The 18,827-nt window shown below is 32.5% G+C and overlaps 1 protein-coding gene across 11 annotated transcripts in view; it reads left to right on the forward strand.

The window, feature by feature from the left end:
• The first annotated feature begins 4,613 nt into the window (after positions 1-4,613).
• LOC132756645 (LITAF domain-containing protein-like) overlaps positions 4,614-18,827 on the forward strand; it is a 44,858-nt gene continuing 30,644 nt past the window's right edge. Inside the window, exons 1-6 of one of the 11 annotated variants that reach the window (XM_060747772.1) lie at positions 4,622-4,760; positions 6,718-6,780; positions 7,346-7,372; positions 8,620-8,649; positions 11,796-11,822; positions 16,899-17,094. In XM_060747772.1, the coding sequence (XP_060603755.1) occupies positions 6,726-6,780; positions 7,346-7,372; positions 8,620-8,649; positions 11,796-11,822; positions 16,899-17,094 (335 nt within the window). In that variant the 5' untranslated portion in view covers positions 4,622-4,760; positions 6,718-6,725. Of the gene's footprint in view, positions 4,761-6,717; positions 6,781-7,345; positions 7,373-8,619; positions 8,650-11,795; positions 11,823-16,898; positions 17,095-18,827 lie in introns of all 11 variants that reach the window. The other 10 variants (XM_060747773.1, XM_060747765.1, XM_060747766.1 and 7 more) reach the window with 10 other exon arrangements.

Raw genomic sequence — 18,827 nt, forward strand, 5'->3', positions numbered from 1 at the left:
ACTAAAATGTTTGAAATATACATGTATAAAAATGTTAACCCTACCCGACCCATTATATAAACACGAGTTTGACCATTTTCCTACTTAGACAACTTTTTTCAAAATAACCCTTAAATTTACCAAAGAAAGGGTCTGGTTTCAAACTTTGCCTAAAGTTTTATACAAGTATATAATTTTTGGTTGATCGCGTCAAATATTAGATACTTTAACGTGTAGTTTTGATTTTATTCGACTTAGATATCAGCTACCATATTTTTTATTAATTTTTAGCATAATTTGGCCAATAAATATAAAAAAATCAAATAATTTATATTAAACACTTTTATCTTCTCATGAGGTATCTGAGAGATACATTAAAAATGTTAATAGAAAAAAATAAGAAAAAATAGACACTTCTAACGACAATTTCAAAGCAAAAGACAGTCGTTCTAGCCTATTAGAATACTCTACAAATCGGTGGTAATGTATTAGGGAGATTTTACCTTAAGTCATGCGTTAGAGTCAATGACAATCTTTACTGTTTGTCTGTCGTATGTCAAGGCGAACATTTTCCGCAGTTTTATTTTCACTGTTCTTAAATGACTTGACAGGGCTGCATCATGTAAACGTTGTCTTTGCCTCGTTGGCCTTTTTTGAGCTCATTCCTTTCTCAGAATCTCAAAGGATTAAATTCTTTGTCGGATAAGTTACGCCATACTTAAAGCACAAATTTTGAAGTTTAAATTGTTTTGATGCCACAGTTAATATTTATAATCCTATTGAGTTAAAAAAAAAACAACAACATTGAATTAAATTTATCATTACTGTAGTACTTGGGCAGCAAAAAAAACAGACAAACAATAAAGTTGTATTTATAAAAGGAAAAAGGGTTTGAGTCCTGTGGACTTTGAGGGTAACATACTCGACATCGTTGATTGTTTTGATTATCTTGGTGTCCACTTTTCAATTTATGGAAATTTTGTAGGCACCAGAAAAAATATTGATCAAGCCTAAAAAGCTATGTTATCTGTATTAAAAAGTCTCGTTAAGTCTTGTTGCCGATTGATCTACAATTGAGTTTATTTGATACGATGTTGGTTCCTATTATTTTGTGTGGATCAGATGTCTGAGATATTTTATCGTTTCCAATTGAAATATATTAAATTGATCCAGGGACTTAATCAATCTACACCATCTTGTATGATATATGTTGAGTTAGAACTATTGCATTTGTCAGTGCAAATTAAATCTATAGTTCTGACCTACTGAGTTAAATTAATTAATGATAAAAAGCTTTAATGTGTTCTACGGTTTGTTTCATGTCAAAGAAATTACAATTTGATCTTGATTTGGTTTTCTGTGCATACTTCTTAATATTTTCTCCCTTGTCAATTTACTTAATTTTCAAACAGTCAATTCTATGTTATATTTTAGGTGAATAATTGATGTTAGAATTAATCCAAAGATCAGTTTCTTTAGAGTATTTAGTGTATAAATTTAGTAATGTCTAAATTGAAGAACTTTTAAAATCGATTATGGTTTTAAAAAATAATTCAACATTTTACCATTAGTTTTGTTTTCAACTTTACATGTATGAACTATAAAGTGCCAATTAAAACAGGTAGATTTTATAACTTGAATAGAAGTCTTAGAGTTTGTGGGTTATGTTAAAATAGTTAGCCCGGTTATGAATGTTATTATTTATTTAATTGCTCCTTTTTTAGGACCCCATAAAGACTTTTTTATACAATTGTTATTTCATAAATCATATATACTCATGAATTTTCAATTTATGAATAGTGAAAGCAAACATGTTTTACTTAATCTAGATTCTTCCGCAAGAAGATTTGCATTTGTATTTTGTTCTTAATAGCACTTAACGATCTCATTCATTTATTTTTATTGCGCACATATGTTCACAGCATTGACATTGTTTCACATACTATCTGTCATTATCTGTCACTTTACTCTGTTTTGTAATTTTTTGTCATAAATATAATTGTTGTTTTCTCACATGCCTGTTTATATAAACTATATACACGGCTGCTGCCACTTAATTAAGTAATTCCATTTTTCTCTCTTAAATACATAAAGCTGTATTATTACTTCGTTATTGGGATTTTTGTCAGGTTATATGGCCAAACTTGTCAAAATTATTGAATCTATAATCATTCAATATCCATTTCTAAGCGGATAGAACTATCTTCTCCTTAAATTATTAATCGTGATATCTAGGTATTTAGAACAAGTATTAAGTATAAAGGCATAAAAGTTAGGGATATTTGTTTGTATCAGAGCTGTACCAAGTGTTGGTAAATACCAAAAGAAAATCAGATGTAGCTTTGAAAAAAGTAGCTGCTATTAAAAAACACACACACACATATAAATTTACATTTTTATGGCTTTGATACAATTTATTGTTTATCCGATGATGCACCAGAAGCTCTTATTATGATAATATAACGTTAACAGCGTTCTTACGCTGTACATAATGTCCATGTTGAGTCTGGGTATGGAGAGTGTGATTCAATAAATGACAGCAATTTACAACTAAATAAAGAAACAGACAATAAAGGTATGACTAGCAAAAGAAATAAGGACAGTGACGGCAAGTGTAATAATTATCGGTTACGTACCTATTGTTTCCAGATCAATGATTTGCACTTCTGCACTATAGTTAATAAGGAACCCCTAAAAATATTAAAGCTTTATAAAGTAACATTTAAGAAAGCAAGTTGAATAAAACAATTGCACAAAATTGCCATGTATGTTCTTGAAAAATATGATCTTCGTTAAATCTTATTCCAGTTTGACTGAAAAGCAATAAGAACAAGTTTGGAACCAAAAACGCTAAAGTAAAAGTTTGCAATTAAAACGCGCTTGAACGAATTAATTTTGTGTATTGGAGGTTTATTTGAAACATATAAATAAATTAAACACCCGAATGCAGTATTGGCAGAAACATACATGTAATTATTCTGTCTTGTTTGATGACCTTCAATTCTTACGAATTTAAATCAATGAATACAAAAGAACGACTAGAATAAGTATGCACTTGTCAAATCTCAAAATATGGACAAGTAACCTATTTATATCTTCAATAACTTTGTCAAAGCAGAAGCTACATGTAGGAAGCTGGCACTTAAAACCGAGTGTATACATTACCCTTTTTAAGGAATGTACATATAAAAACATATCAAAATAACATACAAATCCTCTTACCTGGACAAAATACTGACAGGGGTTATGAATCTGTTAGTATATAACTTTAAAATACGCATTTTTAAAAAAAAATTATCCTATTTCAATATTGATAATTATGCAATACTCAAATTCGGCAAAGAAACGCACTAATTTTTTTTAATTTAATTCTGAGTATATACCTCTTCATAATCTTTTGCATATTTTTCTATTTCAATTGCACTGGTCAGTTTATATATGCGGTAATTTAAATTTTATTTTTTAATATTTGTTTTTGTTTTTTTTGTGTGTGTGTGCGTGCGTGCGTGTGTTTTTTTTGTTTTTGTTTTTTGCATTCAGACTGCTTAAAGTTACATGTATGTGTATGTCCGGCTACCATTCAACGTAGAGCCTCGATCAGGTATCGCAAATAATGTTGGCATTTTTTGCTTAGAAAATACTGGTGGTAACTGGTAATTTTTGATATGGTACAATATGAATTATACAATACAAACTTAATACAGATGTGACGGTAGATCTATTTGAATTGTCTGCTTTCATGGTGGTGGTGATAATGTGGTGATATTGGTAGTTTTCACTCCGGTTCACGGCAGTAAGCAAGAATTTATCAGAGCACAGTATAGCTATCACGTCGTTTCTGGACACGTTGTCGAGCAAATGCCTTCACTTTCGCAAGGAACTGATAACTTCTGTACATGCAAGAGTAGTGGTACAGTGCGAATGATCGTAAAAGGATTTCATGATCAATCACAATTTAACTATTTAACTAAGTGACCTGCACCCTCCGGGAATCGAACCCGGATCGTCCGATACTCTACCTATCGAGCTTACAGGATAGTGTCTTATTCGCTTTTATATATTTTACAGGGTGAGAAAAATATGCAGCCTGACCAGGACTCGAACCGTGACCCTCGAAATACCGTACCGTGGCTCTACCGACTGAGCTATTCGGCCGCTTGTGTGTGTGTGTGTATTTGCGTTTATTTATACTCGCCACCGGTTGCCCATATGGGCGAGTTCTCCAGAAGAGTATTAGTCATTTTATTTTTTTTGGAGGATAGTGCAATTACAGATACAGAAAGATGCCCCAATTCCAGAAGCTTCTCCTGGTTCTTTAACGTGCCAAGTGTTTAAGCACACATACACGGGACCTCGATTTAAAGTCTCATCCGAAAGACTGATTAGTAATTTTAGTTGGCCAGCCCAGGAATCGAACCCACAATGTCGAGATTACAAGTCTCGCGCTCTAACCGATTGAGCTATGCGGGCTGGCTATTCGGCCGCTTACACAACTTCTCCCCTAAATAGTGAACAGTGTGAACTGTGACATATATGTGTGTATTCTACGCTTAATTAGTGTCCATACGTCCCTTTAGTCACTTAGATAACGGACCCGGGCATGTTGGCACATTCATGTACTAAACAGTATTTTTTTATCCGCTTTTAAAATTCGGTCAGTTATTTTATCCTTTTGCACACGGCTCGTTTGGACATGCGCATTGAATAGGAAGTGAAACAAAATAAACACAAGAAAGTTTGGATACACTATTATTTGCGTCAATTTTTTTGGTTAAATAAAGGTAAAAAGCATCTCACACTTTGTCACGAGTTTTCATACATATTATTCAAAAGAAGTAGTAAGAAGAAAAGAGAAATTCTTTGATCTGAATATGTTGAGAATCTAGAAATATTGGCACACCTGTAAAAATATATTTTTTTATGAATTTCTCTGTCATAGTGAATATTTCAAAATATCATTCATTTAACGAGCTCTGTTTATTTTATCATAAGGCTTTTTAAGTTTTATATATGTTTTATTTTTATCAAATAGTATTTAAAAATGATATACGGGAGTTGCGGTACCCAGGGAGTTGTGTTGTGGGCAAAGACTGGATGTCATAAATTTTAACCCTGCATTCATTGTGAAATAGGTCGTTAAATGTTGACAGAAATAGATGGACAGAAAAGATACCAAATAAATAAAATGTCGGTATAACATATAAGCATGTCACAAAAACATTAGCTATGAATAACTTTTGATTGTCCATACAGTACACTAAAAGATATTATCTCTGAAATTAAGCTTAGATTCTTTTTAAATAGGATCTGTGAGATATATGAATAATGTTGAAATCTTAATGGATTTTCACCTGCCACCCTATGTTTTCAGCTAATTGAACTTACTTCTAACTTGTTAATATGAAAAAGGCAAGGTTTTAAAACTGTCATTCAGTATTTTATACACTGCTTCCATTTATTCTGGTTCTCTGTCCTTTTATGGTTCCCATAGAAGTATGCAGGAGACCAGTCTACACATCCTTTTCAATCAGAATTCCTCAGCTTTTGTCGTTATTTTGTAATTCGAAAAGTTGCGATGTGTCAATTTCATTCTTCGGACGAAAGTTTTCGAAACCATCACTATTTAGCAGGTACTGGCGTTACTGTAAAGCTTGCTTTGTAAGCAGGCCCATCGTGCCTGCTCCTCAAGCGATATAAAAAACTCTACATAATGGAGGTATTGGATTTTTAACATCCTTTTCGATGCATGACCAGATATTAAGTATGGAACTGGAAGGAATGGAATCTTTTGTCAATGCATTTGCTTTCATTGAATAGACAATTAGCTTTAGGCTATTACATGATTGATTGTATTTTACACCACAAACAAACTGTGAAAAATAATCTAAAAAATAAGACATCTATGATCTATAGAATACTTCATACACTTTATTGAAGTCCTGTTGAGATTTTTTTCACCATGTTATTGTTAAAGTAGATATAGTAAGTAATAGGAAACTAATTGAAAGTAAGTGTTACTTACAACATGTTGAATTGATATAATTAATTAAATTACCCACTTTGTTATTAAAAACTTGTTCAATTATTACTGTTAATTATATTTTTTTGCTGTATAAAGCTGGTTTAAATGGGTAACAGACCATAGCTCCCACCCCCAGGACAGCTGCATCCCTCTTTTTGCTCCCTTGTCTGTTATGGAAGAGCAGACATTTGCTCCCCTAAAAATTTTGAAGGACCGATATTTGTCTTCTTTTGTCAAAATTGCCAAAGTATAGTGGACTTCAACGTAAAACTAAGCAATTTTAGTGCAATGTTCTAATTTCTGAGTTTTTTTTTTATCCCTTTACTTCTCTAATTTTTAGTTAAAAAAAAATGTTTAAATACATGTAACATGTAAATTATTCTGTTATAATTTAAATTCATTTATATCATACTGGTAAGATATAAAGGAATACAAAGATGAATTTGATTTCCCTTTGCATAGAATAACTCATAATTGGAATAAAAGGACTTAAAAAGAAAGAAAGAAGAAGAAAAAAATGAGCCTTATATGTAGATCAAGGCTACATGTGCACAATGCAGGACAGTACATGTAGGTCTGTCATAGAGCATTTAATCTCATTATCAGACTGACAGTAATAAACCAATGTGTCTAGTATGAGACCAAATGTGACTGTATATATTATCAGCAGGGTATGATTGTTAATTAAATTAATAATGTAATGTTTATAATTGCAGGGAGAAATATGTCTGCACCTCCACCTTATCCAGGACCTGATAGCAAGGGACCACCACCACCAAGTGAGTGTATAGATTTTTTTTTCAAATACAAAAATAAAAGAAATTTGTCTATGGAAGTACTTGTGTTTGATTGTTGGAGACTCAGTAATTTAGACATGGTAATAAAGGGTCATTCAATAGTTGCTCTCGCGACTTCATTTTCATAAAAGTGTGGCTAAAATATAATTATACAATGTATAAATTTAGCTTGTACACAGTGAATTTTCATGTACTGTTGTAAGTCTTACTTGAAAACATTACAAAATAAAAAGGATTTAGACAACCAAACTCGTTAGTAAAGCGAAATATGGAGCCATGTTCATTGTTTCATGAACCCGGTTAGGGACAATACAATAGCAAACACTTATTATGATTAAATATATTTTGTATTTGCAAAAGTCTTGTGTCCATATACCACTTATGATAATTATGTTCATATTAATACAGACTGTTGTTTTATACTGAAGGTGACAGACTTGAAATAGATTCTAAGAAAACAAAAAATAGCCATCCTAACCTTTTGAGTATTTTGTAAAAGGCTTTAAATATTAATTTCTATAAAATGATTCATTTGCTTTACGTTCAGATGCAGCTTACCCACAGCAGCAACCTGGTAAGTTTACTATTGTATATATACAATATAATACACTATAATGTTATTCAGCCAAATAGGGAACTTTCTTATAAATTTTATGATCCAGATATAGTCAAACCTGTGTTTATGTTGAATTTACAGAACAAACTACCATGTGTCATTGTAGGTTACACTTTTTCTCTGACTGTCCACTGATAGCCTAAAATTAAATTATTTTCCTTGAATTTTTAAATTTCATTACATTTATTAATTAATTAAAAAATAAATTAAATTGATTGGTTAATTAAAATGTAAATTAAACTTTATGAAAGTAGTCTTACTTGACCGAAGATGGTTAGTGACACGGTTTGCCTATAGCTGAAATATTTTATATGAAATTCTATGACTTTACGTATAATTCAGTTTTATATTTATAAATCTTGCTTTTGGTAAATAAGGTAAAGGTTAACCATCCATCAAATCATAGCTGAGGAAAATTAGGTGCAGTAACTACTTAATCCTGTGTTGATAACCTGTGTTGATAAAGACAGCTAAAAGAGATTGAAATGTAAAAAAGATTACAATGATGTGAAATGAAAACATCCCTGTTGCTTTTTAGTTAAAAAAGAAATCATGAAAAAATATAAAGTAACAAGTTAGAGGAAGTGATGCAAGTTATTTGATGGATGGAATAATTACATGAAGGTGTTGATTGAACTTATTGAAAAAAAAAACTACTGTCATAAAAACTTACCTATGAAGGGAATTTGGAACATATTACGGTACTTAGAAATTTCATCTGTGTTTTAGGACTAGAAATTTCATCTGTGTTTTAGGACTAGGAATTTCATCTGTGTTTTAGGACTAGGAATTTAATTCCATCTGTGTTTAAGGACTAGGAATTTAATTTCATCTGTGTTTTAGGACTGGGATTTTAACCTGTGTTTTTGGACTAGAAATTTCATCTGTGTTTTGCTCAAAATTGAGCATTCACACATAAGATGACTACCTTTATTTGGTTTAAGTGTATGACAGACCGCTCAGGTTTATGAAGAAAAAATGAATATTTCTGAACCTTTTAAAATGAATAAATTCTATAGATAAGACAGCTAAGTCGAAGACAGAAGTAGGGCAATATCATCACAGTTAAGTTAGCCAAAGGGTTCAAGAAATTGTTCAATCTTACCTTCAGCATATGCTATAGCTATTTCTTTTGCTTGGAAATATATATACAGTATAATATATTTATAGCTATTTATTGGTTCTTTGTTTTGTAAATTAATTAGCAGGTTACGGAGCACAGTATGGTCAACCAGGTGAGATATGTATTGTGTGTTTTTCATTTTGTTTATCCAATTGTTATTTTGCTTTAATTACTAACATTTTTGTTGATCTAACTTCTATATTAGAAGATGTAACAAGTTAAGTAAAGTTGTTAACTAAAAGGTGGATGCTACTCTCTCCTACTAGAGAATGAATCTCTTGAATTAATTTATGTTGCAGCTATCGTTTATTCTATTCAGTTGTCTGCCTCTAACTGAAATAATGTTAAGAGATTTACAGATGTTATCTTACACCTGAGTAGAAAAGCTGGAATCTTAATGTCTTTTCAATAAAAATGAAGCACCAATCAATACTTCTGTATAACATTAAATGATTAAAGGGACTGCACCGAGTTTGGTTGTTTTTTCGCATGCATGGATTTTTTTTTTCAATAATTATGTACTGTTTGATGAAGGACTGGGCTAATAATGCATGTACAAAATTTCAGGTCATTCCCTCACTCTGTTTTCCCAGAAGAATTATTTTAATGGGCAAAATGATAAAAAAAAATGAGAAACATTGTTTAAAAAAAAAATGAAATGCATTGTTTTAGTTTGACACAAACCAGGCTAAAATGGTGCAAAAAAATCAGTTTTCAATTTAACTTTAAGTATAAATTTTATTTTTTTAGACTGTTCGACTTCAGTAGAGCTCTTTTAACTTAAAGTTTGATTGCCAAAATTAGCCTAATATCTCACTCTGGTCTATACAAGTTCATATTACCTTATCCTTATTCAATTTAAAGAGATAAAATGATCTTGTATATCCATAAAATTTGGGATAACATAAAACCTCTCATTACTTATTTTGTGTTGGTTACATATTTCCAACTTGTCAAATTGTTTGCATATTTGAAAATAGAATGATTGCATACTGTTTCATTCATGTTGTCTGTACATGATATGATTATATTATAAGAAAATAGGCTTATTTTGCTATTTCTGTTTTATACAAAATGCTTGTAACTATGTCTTTTTGTGGAAGAAATGGTGATGATGATGGATGATGATGATCATGATGATGATGATTTAGCCATGACTTTAATAACACTATTTTGTATAGCTAGACCATCCTGCAAAACAAGAATCTACCGTTGGCAGCACAGTTTTAGCATTTTGATATTTAAGTATTTTAAACTGATTGTAATTTATCTAAATTTTGTTAATTATGTTTTATACTAAATTATACAAAAGTTAAAAGCATGATATTCTACTTAACTGTTTATACCATATGATTGTTTTTCTTATTACATGAATAAAGCCTCTATAAATAATTGTTGAAAGTTTTTATTGAAATAGTTAATACTATGCAATCATATCAGTAAAGAAAATATCCATGTAGATAATAATAATAAAAATTTTATTCATGATTTCCGCATACAATTTCTTGTGTTCCTCACTGTATTAGCTTTTTTGTATGGCTTTGAAATATTTTGTGACTTAACACATATCACAACAAAGGTAATGCTGAACTTCCAATTTCTAGACCTATGATATACATGCACTTAATTGCACATGTTATATCTGAACAACCCCAACATTGGTAATTGACATGTAATGAGAAGTTCTTACATCAATTCCATAGTTCTTAAAAAGGTTACAGTGAAGTCTGACTTCATTCATGTCAATTGCCATAAAATATAACTCACTCACTAGCTCATTTTGAAAGTGGTTTAAGACAATTCTCTTAGAACTATTTGTGTTCATCGTGGGACTTATGCTTTGAAAAGTTAACTTAATTGTGAAGAACTAAACGTAACCTTTTTTCAAAGTTACTTACATATTATTTGAAAGCTAACACAGTGTTTAAATTTACTATTCAATTACCTTAAATGATATATGCATGTAACCTTTTATTGTAGAGGTCATGGTAAAGTTAATTATTGTTGTGGAAGATTGTTGATAAGTAAATATTAATTTTCTTTTTATATTATACAAGATTTATTCGAGTCATGACAAAACCAAGATAATGGGTTTGCGACCAGCATGCATCCAGACCAGCCTGCGCATCTGCTTATCTTGATCAGGATCCATGCTGTTTGCTGTTAGTTTCTTTACTTGTTATAGGGTCTGTAAGCGAACAGCATGGATCCTGATCAGACTGTACGGATGCGCAGGCTGGTCTGGATCCATGCTGGTCGCAAACCCATTATGTTGTTGGTTTTGTTGTGACGTAGCTTATATACAGTTACTACAAGGACGGGGCATGGTCAGTGAAGATAATTTTAGATAAGCATTATGTATGTTATAACCATTTATGTTTATGTAAATGTCTATACATATATATGTAAAGCATGGAGACTGAGTCAAAAAGGTTTATCCAAATATTCAGTATATATATTTTTGTATGCAAATGAACTTTGTTATGTATATGTATTATTTGTGTGTTTCTAGCATCAGAGTTTACTGATATAAGTAAGATATAAAAATACGGTCAGTCAAAAACCTATTAAATTTTACTGACACTGACATTCAACATAAACTACCTTTAATACCAGTACTTAAACATTAATTTTACTGACTATTTAGGGTTAATATTTTCCTTTGTGTATCAACTAGGTTTAGTTTTGTTTGCAACTTTATTTCTGTTCAACTACTTTAGTAAAGCCAAGCCAAATGACTATTCACCAGTTGAAATGTCATACATGTTAAAGATAAAAATCTGAGACACATGATTTTTTGGCATAGATTCCTCATAATAAATTAACTTTGTGTGTCATCTTTAAACTTATAAATCTCCTAGTTAAACTGCATAAAACTGCTGGTTAAACTGAAACTTCATCATTATCTCTTTCACTACTTTTTTGTGAAATCTTACAATAATATTTAAATAAAGTCAAGAATTGTATAACTCGATGAATATTCCATCTTAAGAAGTGCTTGCATTCTTTGAAACTGTGTATCATGCTAATTTGGTAAATGTCTTTACAAATTGTGCAAAATATCATATATTGAGAGTTGTTTATTTTTCAGAAATTTGGTGATAATTTAATCTTCTTTAGATTGATATTCTTTTCTTTGAGGTGGGGTTGGGGGGGTGGGGGGGTGGGGGAGGATTGTGACCCACAGGATGAGTCTTCTCATTGGGAACTTTTTCTTCCTCACTAATTAATGTTTTTTGTTTTATTTATTTTCTTTAGCTCCTTATCCAGCCCAGTACCAGCCAGGTAACATTATGAGCAATATTGATCACATCCTCTTTTTGTGAAGTTGTGTCATTATAAGTGTATCTATCAATGCATATTTTTGTGTTCTGCAAAGGCATTTTCACTCCAACTCTAAGCTTTTTAAATTGAACTAAAAGTACTGTACTGAAAAAAAAAAGAAAATAATATCAAAAGATTTTTTTAATACAAGTACGTCCTTTTGTACACTTGTTATATTTATTTAAGTATCTTTTTGCAAAGTTCTTAAATATATACATGAATATAAAAATGTATATTACAAAGATAATTTCTTATAATTTATTTCTCTCAGGTGTCATTTAAAGTAAAAAAATTCTGATATGATATAAAAATTGGTTTGATAGATATACTTGATTGTTAGTAAAGTTATAACCCATTTTTAAGATAATTTTTGAAAGCACACCTATTATGATTATGATAGTCCCAGAGTCACATCATAATATGATAGATCCAGAGTCCTATCAGTTTTGTTTTGTTGCATGATAACGTCAAACATTCCCTGCAAGATTTCTAAATCGTTTACACTACCTTTGCATGTATGAAAAGCAAGATTGAATGTTGGAATGCCATCTAGAATTTGTTAATGAAAGTGGTACATCCATCATAAGCTCTCTCTGTTTATTAAATAAAACAAGCTACTGTTCCACAAAAAGCCAAAGGGAGATAATTTTTAGCAAAAAGGGAAACAACTCTTGCAAAAAAAGAGATAATTTCATATTTAAGTGTCTTTGTGACAAAGAGCTTAATTATTAATCTATGTGCTGTAACTATTATGAGATTATAGGAACAGAGAAAAGTGATAAAGTTGGCTGATTTTATATAAGCTTTTAATGGATGGAACACTTTAAGAATGGTAGAGGGACTTTAGTGGAAAGAAAGAGATTATTTCAAATTCTTGAGAATTGTTGAAAGATGATTGAATGATAGTTTACTATTGTGGCATGAAGTGATAAAATACTTGTTTTGGATTGGAGACAATTCTTTGCTTAGATTTTCTATAAGGTAAATGAACTTAAAAAAGACTCCATACTGTTGATATTGTTATGTCTTGTGGCATATTTATAAGGTAATAAATTTTTTAGCTTCTTTTTCGAACCAAGTGTCCATGCAAGACTGAGTTTAAAAAATAAGATAATGTTTTGATGAAACTTTAGTATGGCCCTTCATTTTATGCTTAGAATGCTCAGTACAGAGCCACTCCAGCCTTCTGCATTTGTGCATTTTGATAAGGCAATTTGCATTGGCTGTCAAACTTTTCATCTTAATTTGCACATGATTGATAATGGGCTGATTTGCACATGATTGATAAAGGGCTCCAGAAATGACAGCTTGAGATGGAAGTGTTTTAGATATACATTTAGTTCAACAGTGCTTTAAGAACATGATAAAATTTAACATTGTCAAACAATTCACCAAGTCCATTGTTGTCTTCATTCTGTATAGTAGTTTGTTGTCAATGTTTATTTCAGAACTTGCATCATTTGAAGGTTTGGTAACAAGAAGGAATGACTAGTCTAGTAAAAAAATTGTGAAAAATTATTGTTCTGTGAATATTGTATTATTTTGTTTTACCTGTTTATAAGCACCATGCCAGTATATTACTGGTTGTTTGACTGTAGATGAAATTATCAATTTTTGAAGCAACACACCCTCCAGATTTATGTTCACTTTTATAGTAAATATAGTGTTCTAATACCTTAGTTTTTTCAATGTGTAAATTTTTTGTGAAGCTTACAAAGTAAAAAGATATTTAGCATGGCAATGGCCAATAACTAATTAGTATTGTTTTAATTATGCATGTCTTAATTAGTATGTTTTTGGCAAAGGAACCATAGATTTTTTTGGTCATATTAAGTAACATATCCTTATTGAACAAAGGCAGTGAAACATCATTTATGATAAATGAACTTTTTCGCCCACAACAAAAAACGAAATTAAAAAAAAAACAATATTAAAGTTTAATGCAAAACTCTGTTGTACATGTTTCTCCCATGAAACAAAATGCCACTGTGTTAACATTGAACCTTTAATATAAATAACCTGTCACTAATTGTTTATAGATTTATTTCAAGATTTATTTCTCTATTGTATTAATATAACATAAAAAACACCCTTTGGAAGGTATTGATTTAAGGATGTATTATAATTTTTTTGTCTGTGTCTCTCCTAAAAACAAATACCACAAATTAGGACATATTCTAAGTTTTCATGTACATGTATTAATAATTCAGTTCTATTACAGATATTAGCTTGTTTGGCAGCTGACCAGTATACTATTTACTTTACCTGTTAATGGTTATGATCATACATAAATGTATACTATAGATATATTTGGCTAGAAGTTGATTAGTATAACATTGTTTGATTAGGGTAAAATATTGATCATTCTTTAAGCTATGATAGGATATATAGATTTATCTTGTCATTTATAAGCTTCCTAGTAAGATAAGATTTCTGTACTGTAATTAAATACTTTAATATACCCACTGTCGTGTGACCAGTTAAAAATAAAAACTATTCTGTTTTGTACTTTTTTTGTGAGAGTATACTACAATGTATATAAAAAAGAATGACTTCACAATAGAGCATATTAAAGCTTAAAAGACTGGAAGCGTCAATTAGTCTTTAGAACAAACCAACAAAGGAATATACATTTGTATTTCATAAATATGACTTTCTTTAATTGCTTTGAGAAGGTATGTGCCATGTGAGAGTGTGACATTCAGTTGACTGTAATTTTAGAAATTTATTTTATCATATGATATGAGGTAGAATATCTTTTACCGTTATGCATGGGCTATGAAAAGCAGAACTGCCTTTATTTAAAAGCTACTTGCATTTGGCATGACCTTCAGAAGACATTTCATGAACATTTTGCTTGGTCATTTAAGTCTAGGAGATATTTGCTGTTTAACTACAGACATTGACTCTTTATTATGCCCCCATTTCGAAGAAAAGGGGGTATATTGCTTTGCACTTGTCGGTCCGTCGGTCCGTCGGTCCGTAGACCAAATGGTTTCCGAGTGATAACTAAAGAACCCTTAGGCCTAGGAACTTCAAACTTGGTATGGTGATTGGTCATGACCAGTAGATGACCCCTATTGATTTTGGGGTCAAGGGGTCAAAGGTCAAGGTCACATTGACCTTGTAAGCAAAAACGGTTTCCGATCAATAACTAAAGAACCTTAAGGCCTAGGAACTTCAAACTTGGTATGGTGATTGCTCATGATCAGTTGATGACCCCTATTGATTTTGGGGTCAAGTGGTCAAAGGTCAAGGTCACATTGACCTTGTAAGCAAAAACAGTTTCCAATCAATAACTAAAGAACTTTAAGGCCTAGGAACTATAAACTTGGTATGGTGATTGGTCATGATCAGTAGATGACCCCTATTGATTTTGGGGTCAAGGGGTCAAAGGTCCAGGTCACATTGACCTCTTGGGTAAAAACGGTTTCTGATCAATAACAAAAGAACCCTTAGGCCTAGGAACTTCAAACTTGGTATGGTGATTGGTTATGACCAGCAGATGACCCCTATTGATTTTGGGGTTAAGGGGTCTACGGTCAAGGTCACATTGACCTTGTAGGTAAAAACGGTTTCCGATCAATAACTTAAGAACTTTAAGGCCTAGGAACTTCAAACTTGGTATGGTGATTGGTCATGATCAGTAGATGACCCCTATTGATTTTGGGGTTAAGGGGTCAAAGGTCAAGGTCACATTGACCTTGTAGGTAAAAACGGTTTCCAATCAATAACGAATGAACCCTTAGGCCTAGGGACTTCAAACTTGATATGGTGATTGGTCATGATCAGTAGATGACCCCTATTGATTTTGGGGTCAAGGGGTCAAAGGGCAAGGTCACATTGACCTTGTAGGTAAAAATGCTTTCCAATGAATAACTTAAGAACCCTTAGGCCTAGGAACTTCAAACTTGGTATGGTGATTGGTCATGACCAGCAGATGACCTATTGATTTTGGGGTCAAGGGGTCAAAGGTCAAGGTCACATTGACCTTGTAGGTAAAAATGGTTTCAGATCAATTAACTAAAAAGGCTTAGGCCTGGGATCTTCAAACTTTGTATGATGATTGGTCATGACCAGCAGATGACCCCTATTGAGTTTTGGGTCAAGGGGTCAAAGGTCAAGGTCACATTGACCTTGTAAGTAAAAACGGTTTCTGATCAATAACTTAAGAACACTTAGGCCTAGGAACTTCAAACTTGGTATGGTGATTTGTCATGACCAGCAGATTACCCCTATTGATTTTGGGATCAAGGGGTCAAAGGTCAAGGTCACATTGACATTGTAAGTAAAAACGGTTTCCGATCAATAACTAAAGCACCTTAAGGCCTAAGAACTTCAAACTTGGCATGGTGATTGGTCATGACCAGCAGATGACCCCTATTGATTTTTGGGTTAAAGGTCAAGGTCACATTGACCTTGTATGTTAAAACGGTTTCTGATCAATAACTAAAGAACCCTTAGGCCTAGGAACTTCAAACTTGGTATGGTGATTGGTCATGACCAGCAGATGACCTATTGATTTTGGGGTCAAAGGATAAGGTCACATTGACCTTGTAGGTAAAAACAGTTTCCGATCAATTAACTAAAAACGCTTAGGCCTAGGAACTTCAAACTTTGTATGATGATTGGTCATGACCAGCAGATGACCCCTATTGAGTTTTGGGTCAAGGGGTCAAAGGTTAAGGTCATGACCAGTAGATACTTGATAACCCTTATTAATTGTTTGATCACTGGGTCAGAAGTCATGCATAATAACCTTATCACATGACTAATTGGCTGCTGATAGGGGGCATACATGTTTTACAAACATATCTTGTTATTCATCTATACTTGTAAGTTGTTTGTCATGGAAAAAAACACACCCAAAAAACAGCCTTAGTCTGTCATTTTATATCAATTTGGTAAACAAGTAATGTTGTTATTTGTTAGATGTTATTTATGTATAATTAAGTGGTATTCTATGCCTTTGAGGTTTTTTTTAGGTCTTGGTTATGTACTCTCATTGTGTATTAATTGTAAATTGTTTATTTATAGCCCAGTATAACACCCAATATGGGCAGAACACCAGCACCGTGGTTGTGACCCAGCCCGCTTATACTGTAGTGCAGCATTTCCGGGAGTCACCAGTGCGCATCAAGTGCCAATTCTGTCAGGCTGATGTGGTAACCTCCACATTCTATGAGACTGGCACGCTCACCTGGGTGGCATGCTTCGTCATTGCTATTGTTGGGTAAGTCAGAGGCATGGTACACAAAATCTTAATGTAATTAGAATGAAGTGTCATCATATATACATAAAAGTGAAGTTGGAACCAATTGTTGCAATGTTTACATTAGGTTTAGTAAGAAGTGCACTTTAAAGTAAGAGGAAAAAGACAATATAGAAAAAGCACAACGCCATTGTTCCTTGAACTTTTTCATTTGTCATCAGTAAAAATGTGTGAAATTAAGGTCAGTGTAAAGTGGGCAAATTTTAATCTGTAGATTTGTAATCTAGGAATTTATAAACATCAAATTGAGTTAATGCAAATATAAAGCAGATATAAAGATAAAAAGATGAAGGGTGTAAAGTCTTGTTGATTGAGCACCTGCATTAATAATGTCTGTCCTTTACTGTATCTACATGTTGGCTACTTTATTTTGATAAGCTCTTTAAATCTGTTGAATTTACTATTGACCGCTCCAGTTAAAAAAAGCCACAACTCCATTTCAGAAGAGTTAAGAAAAAAATATCACTATACCCTTTAACTGCTTTTATTAAAAGTGATTAGCATTTACCACTAGTAGTAGAGAGCCTGGCCATACCATACTGATGGTTGTAGGTCAGTTATAGTATTTTTGTATGGAAATACCTTGAAACACTGAATGGTCTGTTCCAGATTCAAAGTTAGGCAGATCCATTACACAGATAGGTTAATAAATTGTTTTTTATTGGAATAAAAACTTGTTTGGCCAGCATAATAAAACATACCAACAGTTTTATCAGAAAATTTTAACTACTCCTGAGCCATTGCTTACAATAGAAATTTAAATTATTATGCCCCCATTTCGAAGAAAAGGGGGTATATTGCTTTGCACTTGTCGGTCCGTTGGTCCGTAGACCAAATGGTTTCCGAGTCATAACTAAAGAACCCTTAGGCCTAGGAACTTCAAACTTGGTATGGTGATTGGTCATGACCAGTAGATGACCCCTATTGATTTTGGGGTCAAGGGGTCAAAGGTCAAGGTCACATTGACCTTGTAAGCAAAAACGGTTTCCGATCAATAACTAAAGAACCTTAAGGCCTAGGAACTTCAAACTTGGTATGGTGATTGGTCATGATCAGTAGATGACACCTATTGATTCTGGGGTCAAGGGGTCAAAGGTCAAGGTCACATTGACCTCTTGGGTTAAAACGGTTTCCGAGTGATAACTAAAGAATCCTTAGGCCTAGAAACTTCAAACTTGGTATGGTGATTGGTCATGACCAGTAGATGACCCCTATTGATTTTGGGGTCAAGGGGTCAAAGGTCAAGGTCACATTGAACTTGTAAACAAAAACGGTTTCCGATCAATAACTAAAGAACCTTAAGGCCTAGGAACTTCAAGCTTGGTATGGTGATTGGTCATGATCAGAAGATGACCCCTATTGATTTTGGGGTCAAGGGGTCAAAGGTCAAGGTCACATTGACCTCTTTGGAAAAAACCGTTTCCGATCAATAACAAAAGAACCCTGAGGCCTAGGGACTTCAAAATTGATATGGTGATTGGTCATGATCAGTAGATGACCCCTATTGATTTTGGGGTCAAGGTGTCAAAGGTCAAGGTCACATTGACCTCTTAGGTAAAAACGGTTTCTGATCAATTACTAAAGAACCCTTAAGGCCTAGGAACTTCAAACTTGGAATGGTGATTGGTCATGACCAGCAGATGACCCCTATTGATTTTGGGGTTAAGGGGTCAAAGGGCAAGGTCACATTGACC

Source organism: Ruditapes philippinarum, unplaced genomic scaffold (assembly GCF_026571515.1).
Source record: "Ruditapes philippinarum isolate M1 unplaced genomic scaffold, ASM2657151v2 ctg1507_1_1_1_1, whole genome shotgun sequence".
Lineage (NCBI taxonomy): Eukaryota > Metazoa > Mollusca > Bivalvia > Venerida > Veneridae > Ruditapes > Ruditapes philippinarum.